The 20,339-nt window shown below is 51.2% G+C and overlaps 1 protein-coding gene across 1 annotated transcript in view; it reads left to right on the top strand.

The window, feature by feature from the left end:
- Nucleotides 1-19,643, top strand: part of LOC101071348 (glutamate receptor ionotropic, kainate 2) — an 88,568-nt gene extending 68,925 nt beyond the window's left edge. Inside the window, 9 exon segments of the mRNA XM_029838511.1 lie at nucleotides 2,257-2,487; nucleotides 8,547-8,572; nucleotides 8,575-8,642; nucleotides 8,644-8,688; nucleotides 8,690-8,720; nucleotides 8,723-8,796; nucleotides 17,364-17,498; nucleotides 17,500-17,529; nucleotides 19,608-19,643. Coding sequence (XP_029694371.1) covers nucleotides 2,257-2,487; nucleotides 8,547-8,572; nucleotides 8,575-8,642; nucleotides 8,644-8,688; nucleotides 8,690-8,720; nucleotides 8,723-8,796; nucleotides 17,364-17,498; nucleotides 17,500-17,529; nucleotides 19,608-19,643 — 676 coding nt within the window.
- The last annotated feature ends 696 nt before the right edge of the window (nucleotides 19,644-20,339 follow it).

Genomic DNA, 20,339 nt, shown 5'->3' with positions numbered 1-20,339 from the left:
AGAACTCTTCCCTGTTTATTGGAGCTTTCTGACTGTCATTGCTACTCAAACTGCTTCCGGACTGTCGTTTTGTTCCTGTTTTCAACTGTCATCACACGCCGGCTCTTTGTCTGTCGACTGAGCTCAAAATGTAACAACTATGAAGGAAGACGTGTGTCCGTTAGTCAGATTAATTAATCCTTCATTCATTCCATCGGTTCCTTCATCACACACCCTCCTGTAGAATCTCCTGCTAACCTAAGAAGAACAGCCATGAGTGTGTGTGTGTGTGTGTGTGTGTGTGTGCGTGTGTGCGTGTGTGTGTGTGTGTGTGTGTGTGAGAGAGAGACAGGCCGGTTGGTTGACTCACTTGAACAGTTGCATCAGACTTCAGCTCCACTGATGATGGGGTCTGAAACCATCATCAGTGGTGACTAATTATGGAAGCGTGAAAGAGAGCTGAAGCATCAGAGTCCCTCCTGCCAGGAAGGTCCTCATGCTGCAGGAGAACCACTGATTACTGAAACACACACACACACACACATACCGGCATTGTTTGCTCTTTGGCTACTACACCCTCTTATGGAGTGTGAGGTGTGTGTCCCTGTGTATAATGGGAGCCGCCATACGCGACCGCATGTCTGCAGGCGACACCAGACCAAACATGTGATTAGCAAGGATAAACAGTGTAGCCACACGCCTGGAGATCCACAGCTGGGAACAGCTGCAGGTCTGGACTGTGGAGGCAAGCTGTCAGGCTGATCTTTTCTGCTGTGTTCCTGTGTTCATGCTCATTGTTCAAAGAACATCTTTGTGGAACGTGGTGGGGGAACGTGGTGGGGGAACGTGGTGGGAGAACGTGGTGGGGGAACCCTCCGTGTTGTTTATGCAACGTGCAATTCCAGCCATTTCCCACCGCGGTCTGCATTTGCTTGATAAAAAATATGGGTTCCTGTCCCGGTTCAGGGTCAGAACGTTCGCGGTGGAGAAGTCAGGAAAAGTCAAGTGAAATCTGAACGTATGAAAGCAGATGTAAGTTTAACAAACATTCCAGTGGTACTGACCCTTCCCCTGGGAAAAAAAAGACAATTGCAGCAAAGTAAATCATGTTAAAACCAGAAAATAACACTGTGAACAATGTTAATAACATGAAATAAGACAGTAAATAATGTTAATAATAGAAAATAACAAGCAAATAATGTTAATAACAGAAAATAACACTGTGAACAATGTTAATAACATGAAATAAGACAGTAAATAATGTTAATAATAGAAAATAACAAGCAAATAACGTTAATAACAGAAAATAACAAGTAAATAATGTTAATAAGAGAAAATAACACAGTAAACTATGTTAATAACATGAGATAAGACAGCGAATCATATTCATAACAGGAAATAACATTAATAACATGGTAAATAAGCTTTGTTCACAAAGAAGTGGTATAACATGTTGAAGCATAGATGTGTTCTGTAAACGTCAATGTCAGGCGTGAAGCTTGAGGACAAAAGATGCACAAAAGAAGCCGAACATGACGAACTAACACAGAGACGAGCTGAAACGATGGCACATTGTAGTATGAAGGTGGACCACGGGGAAGGGGACTTGGGGGGAGGCTGAGCAGGAGCAGACGAGGTGGGTTCCTGCTCTTGACCTTCATCCCCACCAGTGTTGACGCGCTGGCTGAGAGGACAGGCGGATCTGACCCACAGAGACCAGCAGCTCTCCGCTCTTCCTCCATCCTTCTGCTGAATCCCATCAGGATCTGGGACGATGCAGGTGGTTATCTGCTCGCCGTGCATTCACAGCACCGCCGCGCCTTATCAGGCAGTCTGGAGCCGGTACGCTCAATCGGCTGATTTGTCAAGGGTGACTCCGAAAGATTCTGATAGGCACTCTGCAAATCAGCCAGCTGATCTAAAATATCGACCCGACCACGAAAAGTCATTACACACAATAATGGCGGGCAGGACCTTCAAGATGTGACTTAATTAGGTTTCAAATGGCTTCAACTCTGCTTCCCCGGAGAGGCGGCGCACCGCGATGTTCCGCCGCCATCGCAGGTGTGAATATAAAGCAGGCTGCTGCTCCGCTGCCGACACTTAGCATGCGCGGCGGCTACAGCCGGCGTGGCCGCGGCTGAAGCAGCAGAAGGTGAGGAGAAGCCAGCTCCAGCAGAAACCGCTGGAACGGGGACACTTGCTGGAAGTGATTAGTCATAAGTCCTGGTCCAACACATCTGCTGCGACCGTCTCAGCATCTGTTTCTTTCCCCAGGAAAACCAAGATTTCCACGTACGACAAGATGTGGGAGTTCATGAGCAGCCGGAGACACACGGTGATGGTGAAGAACGTGGAGGAAGGCATCCAGCGCGTCCTCCACCTCGGACTATGCCTTCTCATGGAGTCCACCACCATCGAGTTTGTCACTCAGCGGAACTGCAACCTCACCCAGATCGGAGGCCTGATCGACTCCAAAGCCTACGGCGTGGGAACCCCCATGGGTACGTACGCTAATGAAGACGTGAGACAAGAGCGGCAGGTGAGTGTGGGAGGAACGCTGCCGGAACTGACCCGAGGCCCGGAACCACCGGCGACCACGGCAGCCAGTGTTGATTCAGCTCTGACTAATTAGATCACATTGATAATGGTTAAAGTTTAATGCAAAGGTAACGAATCGGTTTACGTCTATTTCCTCAGTTTCCTCGGACATTTAAAGCCGAGAGACTGAGGCCAGAACAGGTCAGAGCAGGAGGGATGAGCGGGGCCGCGAGTCACCTGACCCAGCGTGTGTGGAGGTGCTACATTTGATTATAGGCTCAGTGGGAGATTGTCATAATTCCTGTTAGCAGCACAGCGAGAACAAACCCCCCAGAGCTGGACCACGATGACCTCCACACACAAGGGCACCTTTAATCACATTATCCACCAGACGAGATTCCGGCTCCTGGCTGGCACGGCAGCAGGCTGGTCTAGAAATGGCAGCCGTCCGTAATGGAAGCAAGCTGGTCCAGTAATGGAAGCAAGCTGGTCAGTTAATGGAAGCAAGCTGGTCCAGTCACGGCAGCAGGCTGGGCCAGTAATGGAAGCAAGCTGGTCCAGTAATGGAAGCTGGTCCCAGTAAGTAACGGGATGGTCCAGTAACGGCAGCTGGTCCAGTAATGGGCAGCGCTGGTCCAGTAACGGGCTGGTCCAGTAACGGCAGCTGGTCCCAGTAATTAGCAGCAGGCTGGTCCAGTAACGGGCTGGTCCAGTAACGGGCTGGTCCCGTACCGGCAGCTGGTCTTAGTAACGGGTGGTCCAGTAACGCGCAGCTGGTCCAGTAATGGAAGCTGGTCCGAGTAACGGGCTGGTCCAGTAACGGCAGTGTGTCCAGTAATTGCAGCAGGCTGGTCCAGTAACGGGCTGGTCCAGTAACGGCAGCTGGTCCAGTAATTGCGCAGGCTGGTCCTACAGTAACGGGCTGGTCCAGTAACCGGCAGCCAGATGGTCCAGTAATTGCAGCAGGCTGGTCCAGTAACGGGCTGGTCCAGTAACGGGCTGGTCAGTAACGGCAGCTGGTCCAGTAACGGCATCTGGTCCTAGTAACGGGCTGGTCCAGTAACGGCAGCTGGTCCAGTCAATGGCAGCTGGTCTCAAGTAATGGCAGGCTGGTCCAGTAACGGCTCGTTCCAGTAAGGGCAGCTGGTCCAGTAATGGCAGCTGGTCCAGTAACAGGCTGGTCCAGTAACCGGGCTGGTCCAGTAATGGCAGCTGGTCCAGTAACGGCAGCTGGTCCAGTAGCTGAGTTTGGTCCAATAATGGCAGTGTGCCTTGGTCCAGTAACGGCAGGTGGTCGAGTAATGGCAGCCGGCTGGTCCAGTAATGGCAGGTGGTCCAGTAACGGCAGGTGGTCCAGTAACGGCAGCAGCCTGGTCCAGTAACGGCAGCTGGTCCAGAGTAATGGCAGGTGGTCCAGTAACGGCAGCAGCCTGGTCCAGTAACGGCAGGTGGTCCAGTAACGGCAGCTGGTCCAGCAATGGGCATCTGGTCCAGCAATGGCAGCTGGTCCAGTAACGGCAGCAAGCCTGGTCCAGTAACGGCAGCTGGTCCAGTAATGGCAGCTGGTCCGTCCAGTAATGGCAGCTGGTCCAGTAACGGCAGCAGCTGGTCCAGTAACGGCAGCTGGTCCAGTAATGGCAGCTGGTCCAGTAACAGCAGCTGGTCCAGTTAACGGCAGCAGCCTGGTCCAGTAACGGCAGGTGGTCCAGTAATGGCAGCTGGTCCAGTATGGCAGCTGGTCCAGTAACGGCAGGTGGTCCAGTCATGGCAGCTGGTCCAGTAAGGCAGCTGGTCCAGTAACGGCAGCTGGTCCAGTAATGGCAGCTGGCTCAACTGGAGCTTCTCACCAGCCAAACTTCTCCAGGATGCTAAAAAGGTCCTAAAACACCTGAATGAGGGTCCAGGGTGCCCAGAACAGACTGGATATGTTGTTAACACCCTCTGGTGTGATCAGGAAGCCGCCCTCTGGGGAGGGGGGGGCGCTGCCAAGGTCATTTTCTGCTGTTTGTGTGCACGTGGACAAGCACACGCTAATGTGACTGACTGTGGCGGTGAGGGAAAACAGCAGAGGTGGGCTGTATTTGCTCTGGGTGATTGCATTTCCTAACTGATGTGCTCGTCCTGAAGGTGTGTGTGTTGTGTGTGTGTGTGTGTGTGTGTGTGAGCCTGCTTTTATGTCTGCATGCATGCTGTCTATTGACTACAGCATTAAAATGGACATTTCATATATTTTACTAGCGTATGCATCTGAATTCTCTGTGGCGTGTGTGCATGTGTGTGTGTGCATGTGTGTGTGCATGTGTGTGTGTGCGGGGAGGAGGAATAAAGGTAAAGTCGTTTTTCAACCTCCCAGCCGGCGCGCCTCACAGCGTTGTAGGTGCTAACGACAGCCGCGGCGTTAGCAATCATGGCTCCCCGGCGGCTCGTTCACGTGCCGTCAGCAGAACAAGGTATTTAACATTGCTAATCCTCCCCTTTACTACCCTTTTGCCGTCTGGCAGCCGGTATTCCCGGTGTATCCCAGGCAGCGCAGCCATTAACATGGATCTCATTGAGTAGCAGCAGAGAAGGTGTCGGCCTGCATTAGTGCTGGGGCCCCTGACGGCCCCCCGACGGCCCCCCGACGGCCCCTCGCTGCAGTAATGGACGGACTCGCTTCACCTCCCAGCTGTTAGTCATCGTTAATGGTGTGTTAACGACACCGAGCCTCCAGCGACACGTTCAGCTAATTCTTGGGGGCAACATTTGATGATATGGAGGCTCCACAAGCCCTCGGTGGACCCCCCAATTAGGCTGATCCCAACCCCCCCCAACCCCACACACACACACACACCACACACACACACACACCACACACCACACTCTTCATGTCAGATGATTTAGTTATTTCAATGAATGGAGAGATGATGGGATGGAGGGTGATGATGGGATGGAGGGGGTGATGATGTGGGATGGATGGATGATGGAGGGAGGATGGATGATGATGGGATGGAGGGGGGCTGATGGGATGGAGGGGTGATGATGGGATGGAGGGGTGATGATGGGAGGATGGATGGATGATGGGATGGAGGGGGGTGATGATGGATGGATGGAGGATGATGATGGGAATGGATGGATGGATGATGATGGGATGGATGGATGATGGAGGCATGGAGGGGGTGATGATGGGATGGAGGGGTGATGATGGGATGGAGGATGATGGAGGCATGGAGGGGTGATGATGGGATGGAGGGGTGATGATGGGATGGAGGGGTGTGGTGGGGATGGATGGTGATGATGGGATGGAGGGGTGATGATGGATGGATGGGTGATGATGGGGATGGAGGGGTGATGGAGGGATGGATGGATGATGATGGGATGGATGGGTGATGATGGGATGGAGGGTGATGGAGGGATGGATGGGTGATGATGGATGGAGGGGTGATGGGAGGGATGGATGGATGATGATGGGATGGAGGGGTGGCTGGAGGAGGGATGGATGGATGATGATGGGATGGAGGGGTGATGATGGGATGGATGGGTGATGATGGGATGGAGGGGTGATGGAGGGATGGATGGATGATGATGGGATGGAGGGGTGATGGAGGGATGGATGGATGATGATGGGATGGAGGGAGGTGATGATGGGATGGATGGGTGATGATGGGATGGAGGGGGTTGATGATGGGATGGAGGGGGTGATGAGGTGATGGAGGATGATGATGGGATGGAGGGGTGGTGATGATGGGAGGATGGGTGATGATGGGATGGAGGGGTGGTTGATGATGGGATGGAGGGGTGTGATGATGGGATGTGAATGGGTGATGATGGATGGAGGGGTGATAACCCTAACCCTCTTGCTAGCTCAGCAGGCTAGCATAGCAGCTAAGATGCTAGCCTGAGATGACCCCGATGGTTCCTGCTGGCTGTCTTCATCAGGACATGAAGACGTCCACTCCGAACGTCCAATGTTTCCCGCTGGAGTGACACACCTGAGTGACACTTCCTGTCACACCCGTGTCACGTGCCCGCGACCACTTTGAGCAGAGCAACTTTCTAGGCTATTAAAGAGCGGGGCAGATGTTCTGGGAGCGCTGTAGCCGGAGCGCTAACTGCTCCGGAGGGAATGTATTTTCTGGAATTCTTGCTGCCGTCTGTAATTACAAGCGTTTTGATCATTTCTTCCTTCATTTGTGTGACAAAAACAAACGTGTGTTTGTTATAGATGGCCGGTCTAAAAATAGCGTTTCAGCACATCACTCCGTGTGTGTGTGTGTCGGGGGTGTGTGTGTGTGTGTGGGGGGGGGGGGGGGGTCTCTGATCTGACAGATTACATTCTGCACAGGCGTCTTTTGGACGCCTGTCAGGTGACTCTCGACTCCCGTCTGAATCAGAAGATTAAGAGGCTCTTTTCTCAGCTCCTCTCAGGAGTCCGATGAAGACAACGGAGCCTTCTTCACCCCCCCCCCCCCCCCCCCCCCCGCAGTCATCGTCCACGTCTGACTGACGTCTCCTCCCTGGTTGTGGACGCAGCGCTACCTTCACACACCACCAGCCGCTGTCTTCACACGTCTCAACCCTCCTGGACACATTAGGACCGGTTCAGGTCCTGGCTGGGCCAGGAACCAACAACCGTAGCAACAGCCACAACATGGCGAGATCTTTCACGTCTAGAAACGTTCACACCTGTGTAGTGACAGCATTCTTAGCCACAGGTGACCCCAGCTCAGGGTCTCCTGCGTGAGCTGCTGGTTCTGTTGCCACACCTGGTGTGAGCGTTAGCTGTGAATCCTCAGCGCTAGCTAAGCGAGTTCTCCTTCCTGTTCCGTGTAACCACGGTTCTTCAGGTGTCTTCTGAAGAGATGGCGGCTCTACGCTGGTTGTTTCCATCTGAGCTTCACCATGTGTTTGTGCCTGTGGCAGCAGCAACGGGGGAAACGGTGGACATTAGCGGCAATATTGTGTGGAACAAAGTGAAAACAACGCTAAGTGATGATTATGGGACTGAAATGAATATTGGAGAAGCAAACGTTCTGCTCACATAAACACATTTTAAGAAATAGAAGAGCTAAACTATGACACTGAACCTGAGTAATTAAATCATATTCCCAAACACTGTTGGCAAATAGTCATTAGCATCGTTTAACAGCTTAACACTTTCACATAATCTTAACAGTAAACACTTTAGAAAGATGAAAACAGGGCTGCAAAACTAACGAACGCGGATAATACGACAGTTATTATCCAGGCAAACATGTTTGTTCAGATTTTACACCTGACCTCATTTTTTACTCCTCATAAAGCTATGGTGATGATAGCTTAGCTGTTTAACGTAGCACTAAACAATTTAAAGACAGCTACACCGCAGCTACGCTGCAGTTACAAACAGCTACATGTCAGAGGAACTACAGCTACGCTACAATATAGGTTCACTACAGAGCTACACCATTGCTACAGGTAGGTAGACCACAGCTTCTGTATAGCCATGCTACAGCTATGCTACAGTTATACTACAGCTATGCTACAGTTATACTACAGCTACGCTACAGTTATACTACAGCTACGCTACAGTTATACTACAGCTACACTACAGTTATACTACAGCTATGCTACAGTTATACTACAGCTATGCTACAGTTAAACTACAGCTATGCTACAGCTCCATGACAGGTGCACAACATCTATGCTACAGGTGGAGTGCAGCTACAGCTACATTACACTGCACAACTACAGCTGCAGGACAGACACACTGCAGATATATTATAGCTATGCTACAGCAGGAATAGGCCTGTTATTACCCATGTTATTGTACATGAACATATAAAGAAGGCGTGCAGTCATGTCGGTGTGGCAGCTGCCTTTGACAGATGTTCAGACTGGGAGCCTTGCCGAAGGGCACCTCGGCACCTGTCCTGCTATTGGCCCCGTTTCCATATTTTCGTCAAATACTATCAAATGGTTCCACCAGGGGGGGGGCAACACTGCTGTGAGAAGGGGGCGGAGCCCCAGATACGGCTGAGCTGACCTGCTCCTCTTTGGTCCTCCAGGCTTCCGTACCGAGACAAGATCACCATCGCATCCTGCAGCTGCAGGAGGAAGGGAAGCTGCACATGATGAAGGAGAAGTGGTGGAGAGGAAACGGCTTGTCCGGAGGAGGAGAGCAAGGAGGCCAGCGCGCTGGGCGTCCAGAAACATCGGCGGCATCTTCATCGTCCTGGCGGCCGACTTGTCCTCTCCGTGTTTGTGGCCGTGGGAGAGTTCCTGTACAAGTCCAAGCAGAGCGCTCAGCTGGAGAAGGTATGGACCCTCTGATCTTATCACAACAACAGGCCAATTGCTAGCGGTGGCGGCAGTGTTGTGATGCTAATGTTAGCGTGCTCTCTGACATGCAGCAACATAAGGGTTGGTTTCTGTGCATTTATTCACTCAGGCCCAATGGCGACAACAAGATAAGAACGTGAGGGACTCTGCTGTCACCATGGAGACGAGCTAGACTTTAACCAGCAACTCAAATGACCTGCAGAAACGCGTCTGTGTAGCCTAGACGTTGTTCTGAGGATGGAAAAACTAGAAAACCGTTGGTCCAGGTTCAAACACACGTGCACAAACACACACGCCTGCTGTCCAGGTCCAGCCTCAGGTCCAGGTCCAGGTCTGAGCTCAAGGTTCTGGCCAGCAAACGCAGCAGCCTGTGAGTCGCCTGTACACACAGACAGGACACCAGCGAGACGATGGACACACCAGAATTCACACCAGCATACTGTCCTGAACAATCTGGGCAGACAGACAGGCAGGCAGGCAGGCAGGCAGACAGACAGACAGGCAGGCAGGAAGACAGACAGACAGGCAGACAGGCAGGCAGGAAGACAGACGGACAGGCAGACAGGCAGGCAGGAAGGAAGACAGACAGAAAGACAGACAGACAGGCAGGCAGGCAGACAGACAGACAGGCAGACAGACAGACAGGAAGACAGACAGACAGACAGAGAGGACAGACAGACAGGCAGGGAGGCAGGCAGGCAGACAGACAGGCAGACGGACGGACGGACAGACAGGCAGACAGACATGCAGACAGACAGACAGACAGACGAACAGACAGGCAGGCAGACAGACAGGCAGGCAGGAAGACAGGCAGGCAGACAGACAGACAGACAGACAGACAGACAGACAGGTTCCCCTTCCTGTACTCAGGTGAAACACAAACTATCATCATCATCAGTAATAACGTGAATCGTTCGGATCCATTTTGGTTTCTTTTCATTTGTAATCTTCCGTCCATGAATAAAGATCGCCTGTTGTCTGTCTGACTGGAACCAGCACAGGTGACTGGTCAGGAGTCAGGAGTGTCCCTCTGATCCTCCGTATCAACTCGCCTCTTTCTCATTTATTACTGTGAAGTTAAATACAAACACTTGTTATAAATGTTGCACCTTTGTTCAGTAACTGAATATAAAACAGATCCACCTCCAGATTTAATCAGCCTGAGAAACAGGTGACTCTCTAAAGGTGAATGAACGATAGCCTTAGATTATGCTGTCAAAAAACCTCAACGATGACCAATAATAAGTGTGTGTGCAGGTGTGTCGCTCAGTGGAGAACCTGCGATAATAACAGGGTTAATAACAGTTGTTATAGACGCTCCTGGGGAATTGAACCAGCAAACCATCTGCTGTCAACGCCTGCCAAAGGGCAGGTTGTCCTATTTGTCTTAAAGCAGCTCTTTGATCTCCGTCCTGGTGAAGCGCCTGTGTCTGCCAGGGTGTTAGCGACAGTCGTTGTGCGTTTGTGTTGCGTCTGATTGATGCAGTCTGCTGAAACTACTGCCGATGAAACAGGTGCTGAGACAGCATGTTTTTCTGAGCCAGTGTGTGTCACCTGAGCCAGTGTGTCACCTGAGTCAGTGTGCTCAACCTGAGCCAGTGTTGTCACCTGAGTCAGTGTGTCACCTGAGCCAGTGCGTCACCTGTTTCACCACGCTGGTTCCCCCTGTCAGGTTCCTCCCCAGGTCTGCCTGGCATACAGACGCTTTCACCTGTTAACTGCACAGACGAAACACACGCCATTTGACTGCACACCATCAGGAGCTAATGTGTGTTCACTCTGTCACTGCGTATCCATGGCAACCCTCAGATGACAGACATTATAATGTCATCTGCCCTTCCTTAATCGTTTGACCAATGTGGTCCACCTGAACTCTAAAACACAGTTTCACTGGCATGCGTGAGCGTTAGCGACAGTGCTATCTAGCATCTGTTTGCTGTGGTTCACCTCTGAAAACGTTTGAACCTGACCTCAACGTGTTTCATGTTTCCAGATGTGCTAAAGCTGAATACAGGTGTGACAAAACATCTGCAGCTGTTTTCAGCCTAAAGGTCCCTCAGACGGACCAGTTAGAACACCGGTACGTCACCATGGCTGCACATCCTGCTGCCGCTCCGTTAGCTGCCACTAGCTCGCCTGCTAGCTTTAGCGCGATTGGATTCTGAATAAAGTCTCGAACACGTTTCAAATACGACAGCGTCAAATTCTTCGTTCCAACCCTGCTTTAATCATCCCAGACCAGGAAAACTGGAAAAGTTGTGGAAGCTAAAAGATGTTTCCTCTAGACGTCAGTGTTGCACACAGGTGAGCAGCATGGCGGCTGAAGATCTGAGCAGATCTGAGCCGGAGTCACCGGTGACGGAGCTCCCGGTGAAGCCAGATTCCCTTTGTTAGGCTCCTTTCAGTCACCATGTGTTGTGGGATTTAGGAATTCTTGGTTCATCTGAAGGATGTCAGCAGCATGAAACTGCTCCTCTGTCACATTTCCATGATCACCATGATGATTCTTCCTTCCTTCCTTCCTTCCTTCCTTCCTTCCTTCCTTCCTTCCTTCTTCCTTCTAGCTTCTCCTCCGTTTCCTCTTCCCTCTACTCCTCCTCCCGCTCCTCCTTCTCCTCCTGCTCTTTCCTCTCTTCCTGGCTGCTGCTGCAGAGTAACCAGACTCGGGGTGCAGGGACCACCAGCTGTTTGTGAGGAGCCCATCTCATCAATGCCCCCCCAACACACACACACACACACACACACACACACACACACACACGCATGCTTATGGATGTGCAACAACACCCATGTGGTGAGGGGGAGCCTGGTGGATGCAGATTTACTCCATCCATTCCTTATTTGAAGAACTGAGGAGGACAGGGTGTAGAGTTCTGCCTCCTCCTGCCCAGGTCACTCTGGGTGTCCTCACTTCCTGAGGATCACAGACAGCTCTGTCCACATCTGCATCCACCTATCCATCATTTCCACCTCGTCCAGGTCATGGGAGAAGCAGTTTTTCGAGAAGGTCCACAGCACCATCTAAGCTCCTCTAAGAGAACACCAAAGGAGATATGGTCCCTGCAGGGGGTCCTGGGTCTCCCTCAGAGTCTCCTTGCTGCTTGACATGCCTGAACCGCCTCAGCTGGCTCGGTCAACTTGGAGAAGATCTAGCCAATCTCTTTATTTTGGCCCCTCTCATAACCTCTAGGCTGAGCAGCTCTCTTGATCCTTTCTTTGGGTCACAGCAAAGGCCAGTGAGACATGGGCCAGCCTGGTTCCACTGCAGAAGCTATACCCTCTCACCTGACCATGTTGTGTTCTGTCACCATGCCACCTGTCCACCTCTACTTCTGCCACTTTCCCATCCCTCCATCTTGTCTTTGATTTCCCCCTCCGATGAACCAGAGAACCAGCTACTGAAACTCCTCCTTCTGTCAGGTGGGACCCTCTCCAGCCTCAGACTTGGAGGAGCTGATCTTCATCTGCTTCACACTGACCTACCTGAGCTGAAGGTGGAGGCCTGACAGCCTCAAGTAGGAAGTGGGCAGGAAGCTGTCCAATTGTGATACAGTCCCTCAGACCACTGGAGGACCAGATCAAAGAAAGTCTTGAAGTCCTCCCCAGCAACACCTACACTCCATCACTGTGATGCCCAGACAGACAGCATGAATTCACAGGCATGACCTTGGCATGTCCTTACCAATGGTGTATGCTCAGACCTGCTTCTCTCAAGGTGATCAGTGTTTTCCCATCAAGGAACTCCCAGTTTATATCACAGTTCAGAAAGAGGTGCCCAACGAACAAACACCAGCCTCAAATAATTCATTTACACTGTTGGTATCATAATTGAGCTATACTTCTATGTGTGTATTATGCGGTACTGGGACACAGGCGACGCAGTCTGAGCTTGGACGCCTAGACTTCTCTCTCCTCTGACACTTTCCCAAGCTCTTCTGGGATGGTGTCCGCCGGTCAGCCGAGTGACATAGTCACTTCAGGATGGCCAGGGTCTTCCCCGGGGTTTTCTCCGATGGGACACCTGGAACACCTCCCAAGAGAGGCGCCAGGGGGCATCCAATACAGATAGATGATAGATATAATAGATGCCCAAGCCACCTCAGCAGCTCTACTCTGAGCTTCAGCCAGGAGTCCCTCACCCTATCTCCAAAGGAGTACCCCACCACCCTGGAGAGGAAAGCCATTTTAGTCCACTTGTATCCAATAACGTGTTCTTTCAGTCATCAGTGGAAAGAGGTCTCACATACTGCTGTGGGGGGCAATGTGGACAATGCTCCTGCTCCTGTCATGCAAGGACTGTACAACGTTTAGCCGAGGGCCTCCAACCCCTGAAGCACTTCCGACATGATGCTACGAGGAACACAGTTCCTGAGTTCTGTTCTCTGTGCACAAATCACATATGGACTGGTTGGGCAAATTCCCACAACACCTCAAGCACCTGTGAAGGGTATGGAGCTGGTCCAGTATTCCATCACCAGTTGGGGCACCTGCCAGCACCCCTTCCTGGGCCTCTGAAAAAGTCCTTTTACCCCAGTGAGGTAACATTCCATATCCCCACGGCCAGAGTCACTCTCCAAAGATTGGGTAGTCCAGCCCCATGGGGTGCACACAAATCAGATAGCACTAGCCCCTTTTGAACTCTCACATGGATTGTGACCCTACGGGAAAATAGCCTACATGCTTGACCCAAGGCCTGGCTCCAGGGTGGGTAAACTGCCTCACGTTATTATTGATCTGGGGCTTTGGAACCTCTCTTACTCTACTGCTTTCCCTAGTACCTGTTTGGGAGACCCTACCAGAGGCATTGAACCCCCAGCAACATAACCCCAGGGATCCATCAGGTCCGCAAACCCCTCCACGCCATTAAGATGGCGGTTCATGGAGCGAAAGCTGCATATGGACAGCAATAATATGGAGATTATGGAGATTCTCCATTAAACTTATGGTACAGAACCAAACAGTATGAAAGGAAAAGTCCCTAAACAGATTAAGAGAACGATTACACAGAGAGAGAACAATAAAGAAAGCGAGAAGGGTTTTACGTTCATGTAAAAAAAAAGAAAAAAAAGCCACACAGTAATTCGTCATGGTCGAGATTTCATATTTTTCTAATATAAAACACTCATAAAGTGTCAGATCACGGAACATTTCATATGTTAGTTCCAGAGTTTGGACTATCCGTCTACGCTGTGTGGGCAGAGCTCCGTTACTAAACTGATTTGTAGAATTTGCAGAGCCGCGACGGAGGCAAAAAGGTGAAATAGCTTCAGAGTCTACGGCTACGTTCCTGTAACTGCTGCGCCCTTTTAAATCAACTTCCTGTCTGTTACACTCACGTCCTGTCACCTTTCCCTCAATGACCTGGTCAGTGCTGGAGTGGTAACAACTGGGGCTTCGTTTAGCTGTAGCTAGCCGGGGTAGCTAGCGTTCCCTTCGGTGGTTTCTGTGCTGAGCTCTGGTTCAGGACCATCTGTGCACAAAAGTTTGGATTCTGTTGAGATTTTAACAGCCAGGCTAATAGTTTCTGCCAACCTGTCAACACGTCTGCTGTCTTAGGAAAAGGCGGAGCGTTGAAATCTTACATAAATGATGGGAATGACGGCACCGCCGACTCGCTCGCTAATCTAACCCAGAAATGCATTCATCCATAATTCACCTCTGATTTCACGAGCCCGTCAACACATTCTTACGTAGAGAAGTTGCACCCTGTTTTTAGCCATTAGCACAGAAACGTGGTGGACAGAAGCTCCCACAGGAAACAAACCACACTGTGAGGACCAACTCTTGCTCTCTGAAGGCTGCAGAACTTCCATATCTGACGAACCACGGCTGCGCTGAGCTCTCTCAGCCTTGAGGTGCTCTGAAGGCTGCTGGGAGCAGCTGCACTCACAGTCAGACACAAACCTGCAGGCGTACTGGAGGTCCAGCAGCACAGGAACCTGGTGGTGACCACAACAATGTGCAAACCTTCTGAACTTGAATGTTCCTGCTGGTTTGGACCACGGCTGATGATCCTGTGTGTCCATGTTTTCTAGTTTCTTCTCCAGTGAACTTCAGTCACCTGCAGAACGTTTTAAGTTCTTGCCTATTGAAGATTCTAGCATGTTGTTGTTGATGGGCACAGATGCTTCTCACGCTGCCTGTGAGCCGCACACTTTGCTGTCTTGGCCGTGTGTCCACTGGACATTTGTGGTGACAAATGGTCAAACATCGTCAGGTGACACCGCTGAACTCAAAAATACACTGTGCTTAAATGGAGACACTGAAGTGCTCAGAAGGTTATTTCAGAAATGAAAAGGTGGCACACAGGTGGATCACAGATAGCTGGGACACATTCCAGCACCTGCACCTCCACCTCCACCTGCACCTCCACCTGCACCTCCACCTGCACCTCCACCTCCACCTACCTTCACCTTCACCTCCACTTCCCTTCCACTTCCACTTCCACTTCCACTTCCACTTCCACTTCCACTTCCACCTTCACTCACCTCACCTCCCTCCACCTCCACCTCCACCTCCACCTCCACTTCCACCTCCACCTCCACCTCCACCTCCACCTTCACTTCACCTCCACCTCCACCTCCACCTCCACCTCCACCTCCACCTGCACCTCCACCTCCACCTCCACCTGCACCTCCACCTCCCAGCAGCCATTTCTGCAGGTTGAGTCCGTCACTCATCACTTGTTTGTGTCTGTCAGCCTTTTCCCACGTGGATGATGAGGCCTGTGTAAATAATGTGGACTGGTCCCACTGTTCCCCATTTGCCTCCTAGCGTAGCCTGGAGAGAAGGGCCCCTCCCTCTGAGAAACCCCACAGCGGCGTGCAGCTGCAGCTGATGCTTGAGCCTCATAAAATCTCTGTAATCCTGTGACCCCATAGCAGCCACCATCCATTCAGCACGCCACCAGCAGGCAGCCGTGATGACAATGGCTCCCCTGACAGGCAGCAAAGTGGGCCCAGCGCTCCCAGAAGCCCTGAGGCTGCTGCTATAAAACAAAGCAAAGCAAAGCAAACGAGAGGAAGTTGCTCGGCTGGTTCCTTTCACAGCCAGACCGACATTTGTCGACAGCCTCACCTCGATACAGCTGCAGGTGGGAGTTGAACTCCATGAATCTCCACCGTTCATTCCAGTCCCGGCTCACGATGGCCGACGACATTAATCCAGTCAGAAAAGAGGGCGTGGCCTTTGAAATGGTCGGAAAAGTCGGGTTGTGAGAAACCCATCCTGATCCGGATTGTGGGCCGCAACCTTCAGAGGTGCGGTGTGATGGAGGCTGGAGGAGGCTTTAGGAGCTCAGATGTTGAGACCATGATCCAAAAACCATCGGGGCAACATTCACCTTGCCTCATGAGTGAAGGAGGATTTATTTATTTATTTATGTACTTTAGAAAACACACTTGTTTTGTCTGAAGGATCTTAACCTGAATGGAGGAAGGACAAGATGAGTCCAGTCAATACGAAGGTGCCATCTCCATCTGGGGGGGAGGGGGGGTCATGGGCATAGACCACTGCGAGCGCCACTGGAGTTCAGTCTGGGAGGTTGTTTAAAGCATCAAACCTCTGTGGAAGAAACATCTGGAAGGTGCATGAGCAGCAGCAGCACCTTGAATAAACGTGAAGGTTTCCTCCAGATGTTCCTCCAGCTGCAGAACACGTTTAGCTTAGATTCGCTTCGAGTTCTGCAGCAGAGCGAGCGCAGAAAAGAACACCTCACATTGCTGACGTCGTCCACGTCCTGTCACGTAAACGCTGGTAACTGGTGTCCAGATGCTCAGTAGCGGGCTAACTGGTGAGAACCTGCAGAGTGACCTAAAGACACTCTTCTGGATCAGGATAAACCTGATCCATCCGGTCGTTCCTCCATCACATCTCACTAGGCTTTGAGACGTGAGCTGACCCAGCTAGCTAAAACTGGTCTCCAGTCTCATGGACTGGACTGGTGAATGGAACCTCACGCTTGTTGCTTGGGGTGTTGCAGGTGCAATGTGTCTGTTGCTCCACGTTCAGCAGGAAGAAACCACCAATCACCTAGCAACCACTAGCACAAGGGTCACATGACATCCGTAGCTCCTCTTGGCTTCATGTTGTTCCCAGACGACTGTAGTTTTAAATGTTGTTATTCTGCCGTCCGTCGTAGATGCAGCTGAAACATACTCGTGCTATGCTAACTAGGCTCGGCTACTTTTGCAGATCTGTATAACTTATGAGTGACTTCCTCCGACTGAAGATGTGATGGTGACATCGAAGCGTTGCCGGAAGGGCCTAAAATAAATGTTGGAGCAAAAGACCTCAAAGTGGATCGGTGGACAGAGGCTGGACGTGCACAGCAGCTGTGAGGACGCGTGTGTTTTTCTGATCGCAGCTGCTCCGTCCTGCTGGACGCGTAGCATGCAGCGTAGCATGAACACGCGTCACCGCTAAGTTAGTCAAAACCCCATCGTAGGAAGCGCTGCGGACGCCACGCCGACCCAGACTGGAGCTGCTGTTGCCGGGCGGGTGTTCGGGGGCCTGGAACCCATTCTGTCTTCTTCTCTCCACAGAGGTCCTTCTGCAGTGCCGTGGTGGACGAGCTGAGAGTCTCCCTCAAGTGCCAACGGCGGCTCAAACACAAGCCGCCGCCCCCTGCCCTGGTGAAAACGGAGGAGGTCATCAACATGCACACCTTCAACGACCGTCCGACTGCCCGGCAAAGAGACTATGCCTAAAGTGGGAGTCGCCGCCACACTACCACCCTCTGTCCTGCAGCGAGGGGTGCGGAGCGAGTCATGGGTGGAGATAAGGGTGGGGGCAAATGGTAGGAGGGTCACCGTGGGGGGTTGCAATGATTGGGTGGGGTCAACAAAAGGAGGAGGGCTATAGATGACATGTCAATCTCCTTTACATCCGAATATAAAAGAGTCCAACAGTATATCCTGTGGAAATAACCCGACCTGGCGGACATTTCAGCGAGTGACCTCATTATTGGCGCCACCTTTGGGGATGGTGGGCCAGCATGACAGGTTCCGGAATTTCCAATCCCAGGATTCAAGAGGGAACAAACAGGCCCCCCCCCCCGTCCCCCGCCCCCCGTTGACTCTGTCGCGGCTGAGCGTCGTCCCAGAGACACTGTGGAAGATCTTTACGTCTTTGGAACAATTGAGGGGGCTGAACCGAAGCCCCCGAGGGCGGCGGGGAGCTCGGTCGCACTTAAATGTATAGAAGAGGCTTCGCTTCAACGTATATAAACTGATCCAACGTGAGACTAGCTCTACTGTATCTCAACCTCACCCTCAGGCAATAAGTGAGGCCATGTCTTTGTGTTGGCAGTATTAACACTTTTAGTCTACCTACCTGTGGGGGGGTGGGGTGGGGGGGGTGCTGCTACTGGGGGAACGGGGTTCAACGCATATGTCACATGACCTGGAGTGGTGGGGTCGTGCCGCTGCCGCCACCACTTCACACACAAAACTATTTATTTCAAGTATTTATTGTCTTATTTATGACACGTGTTATTTATACCATGACGACTGCAGCTCCGGGTCACACGCCTTCCCAGCGTTTGCTCCACGTTTTCCCCTCTTTCCGATGATCCGACTTTGCTTTTTCCTTCGGCAAACTTTCACCGGGAAAATGACGTTTCTACGACGCAGTGTTTTTGTACGAACAGAATCCAAACTTTTGTAATGATTTTTAAAGACACAAAGAGCATCAGGAGGAGCATCATCGGGGGAGGGGCTGCCACTCCACCACACACACACACGCGCGCGCGGCGCGCACACACACATGAAAACACACTTGCACACCCCACACACACTCGCACTCTCACACAAGCACGCATGCACACATACACACCCACACACAGAAGGAAACACACTCCCACTGTATCCTAAACAAAGATTCGTTAGCACAGTTAGCACATTCTGGTTTAGGTCCATAAGAAATGTTATGTTTTGGCAAATACGTAAGAAAGAAAACTATTTTTATCATGTAAAGCAGCTCATATTTACAAGAAAGCTATTTTTACTTCACCTGCCGTCCCACTGATCGGAGCCACGTAGAGACGAGGGACGAGCGCTGCCGATGCTCATGATTCCCGGCTGGCTGAGAGACTCCAGCAATCGCGTGTAAATGGTTGGAACAGATGTATTTAAAGAAAATGAACATTTAACTAATTTTTCAACTTGTGGTGATGAAAACAAAATGACGTGCACACAGTTCTACCCTTTGAATGTGATGCACAAGTTTCAAGAAAATAAAGGATACTCACAAACCCTCTGCCTCTGTTTCAGTGTTTGCTAACAGTTGTGACGGCTCGTGTGCTCATCCAGAATAGTCACCTTTAACCATCACAGCTGTGGTCCAGGTCAGCATGTGCCGGTGCGCTCCTGTTTAGATGAGAACCTGATTGTTCTCCTCATTCCCTGAGTTTTGCAGAGCTAAGTTGTCGCGCTAGGCCCGATGGTGCCTCATCCGTCCTCCGAAGATGCTGGCAACAGCGGCGGGAGATCTGTCTCCGACAAACACAAGACATGGGCTGCTTGTAGGTTTGGCCTAACCAGTGCAAAAACTGCCAGTTAGCATTGGGGAGCAGCATAAGGCCTCATCCAGGCCGGAGAGGTCCAGTGGTCAGTTCAGTCGGTGACCGGAGGTGCTGCAGCGGCGACTCTGTTTTGGTTTCCCACTCAGTTTCGGTCTGCATCTTCGTTCATTGCGGGCTCATTTAGCTTCTGTAATCCTCTTGATCTTCAATTAATGCCGGGCGGACCTTTTGAAAAGAAACAATCTTCTGGTTCTCTGTGTCGCAGTTTTTGGACATGAACAAGCAGACAGGTGCCTTCTGAGCGGAAAGGGCCTCTTTCCCGCTCCTCCTCCTCGTCACCGAGGCTCCGAAGGAGAGGCTGGAAAAATCCTGGCAACACATTTCTCGCTTTGTTGTGAGGGCAGACTTAACCTTCTGATGCCTGATGCTCACATAATCCTCACATTAAAAACCTCCAGTCATCACAGGAAGGTTTGTCTCTGCCAACGGCCCTCAAACAGGAACACCATCTTTAGCTACAGCATCCATCACCTCTTGGCAGTGGTATTAGCCCCGTTGGCAGGTGTTAGTAAGTCGTTAGCAGTATTATTAATCCGTTAGCATTGTTATTAACCAGTTAGCCGCATTATTAACCCATTAGCAGTATCATTAACCCATTAGCATTAGCAGTATTTAGCAGTATTTTTAACCCCTCAGCAGATTATTAACCCGTTAGCAACATTATTAACCCTTTAACTCCTATTTTTAATAGTCCTGATTGACATATTTAGAGCTTCCTGTTAACTGGGCTCACCACTGGAGCTCTGCACTTCGAAACCACCCCAGTCAGCCCTCCTCAAGGTCACTGCCTGACCAGTCCTTGACCTCTACAGGTGATATGAGTTACAGTGAGTCAGCAAATTGGCAGCCCAATCAGATTAGAGCAGCCATCTTCCCTGCCCTGACCCCTGTGTTGGTCCAGATCTGTGGAGAGGAGCCGCGGTTGGAGCAGCATTAA

Source organism: Takifugu rubripes, chromosome 7, assembly GCF_901000725.2.
Source record: "Takifugu rubripes chromosome 7, fTakRub1.2, whole genome shotgun sequence".
Taxonomy (NCBI): Eukaryota; Metazoa; Chordata; class Actinopteri; order Tetraodontiformes; family Tetraodontidae; genus Takifugu; species Takifugu rubripes.
Note: the sequence above shows the minus strand (reverse complement) of the source record. Positions and strands in the feature narration are given on the sequence as shown.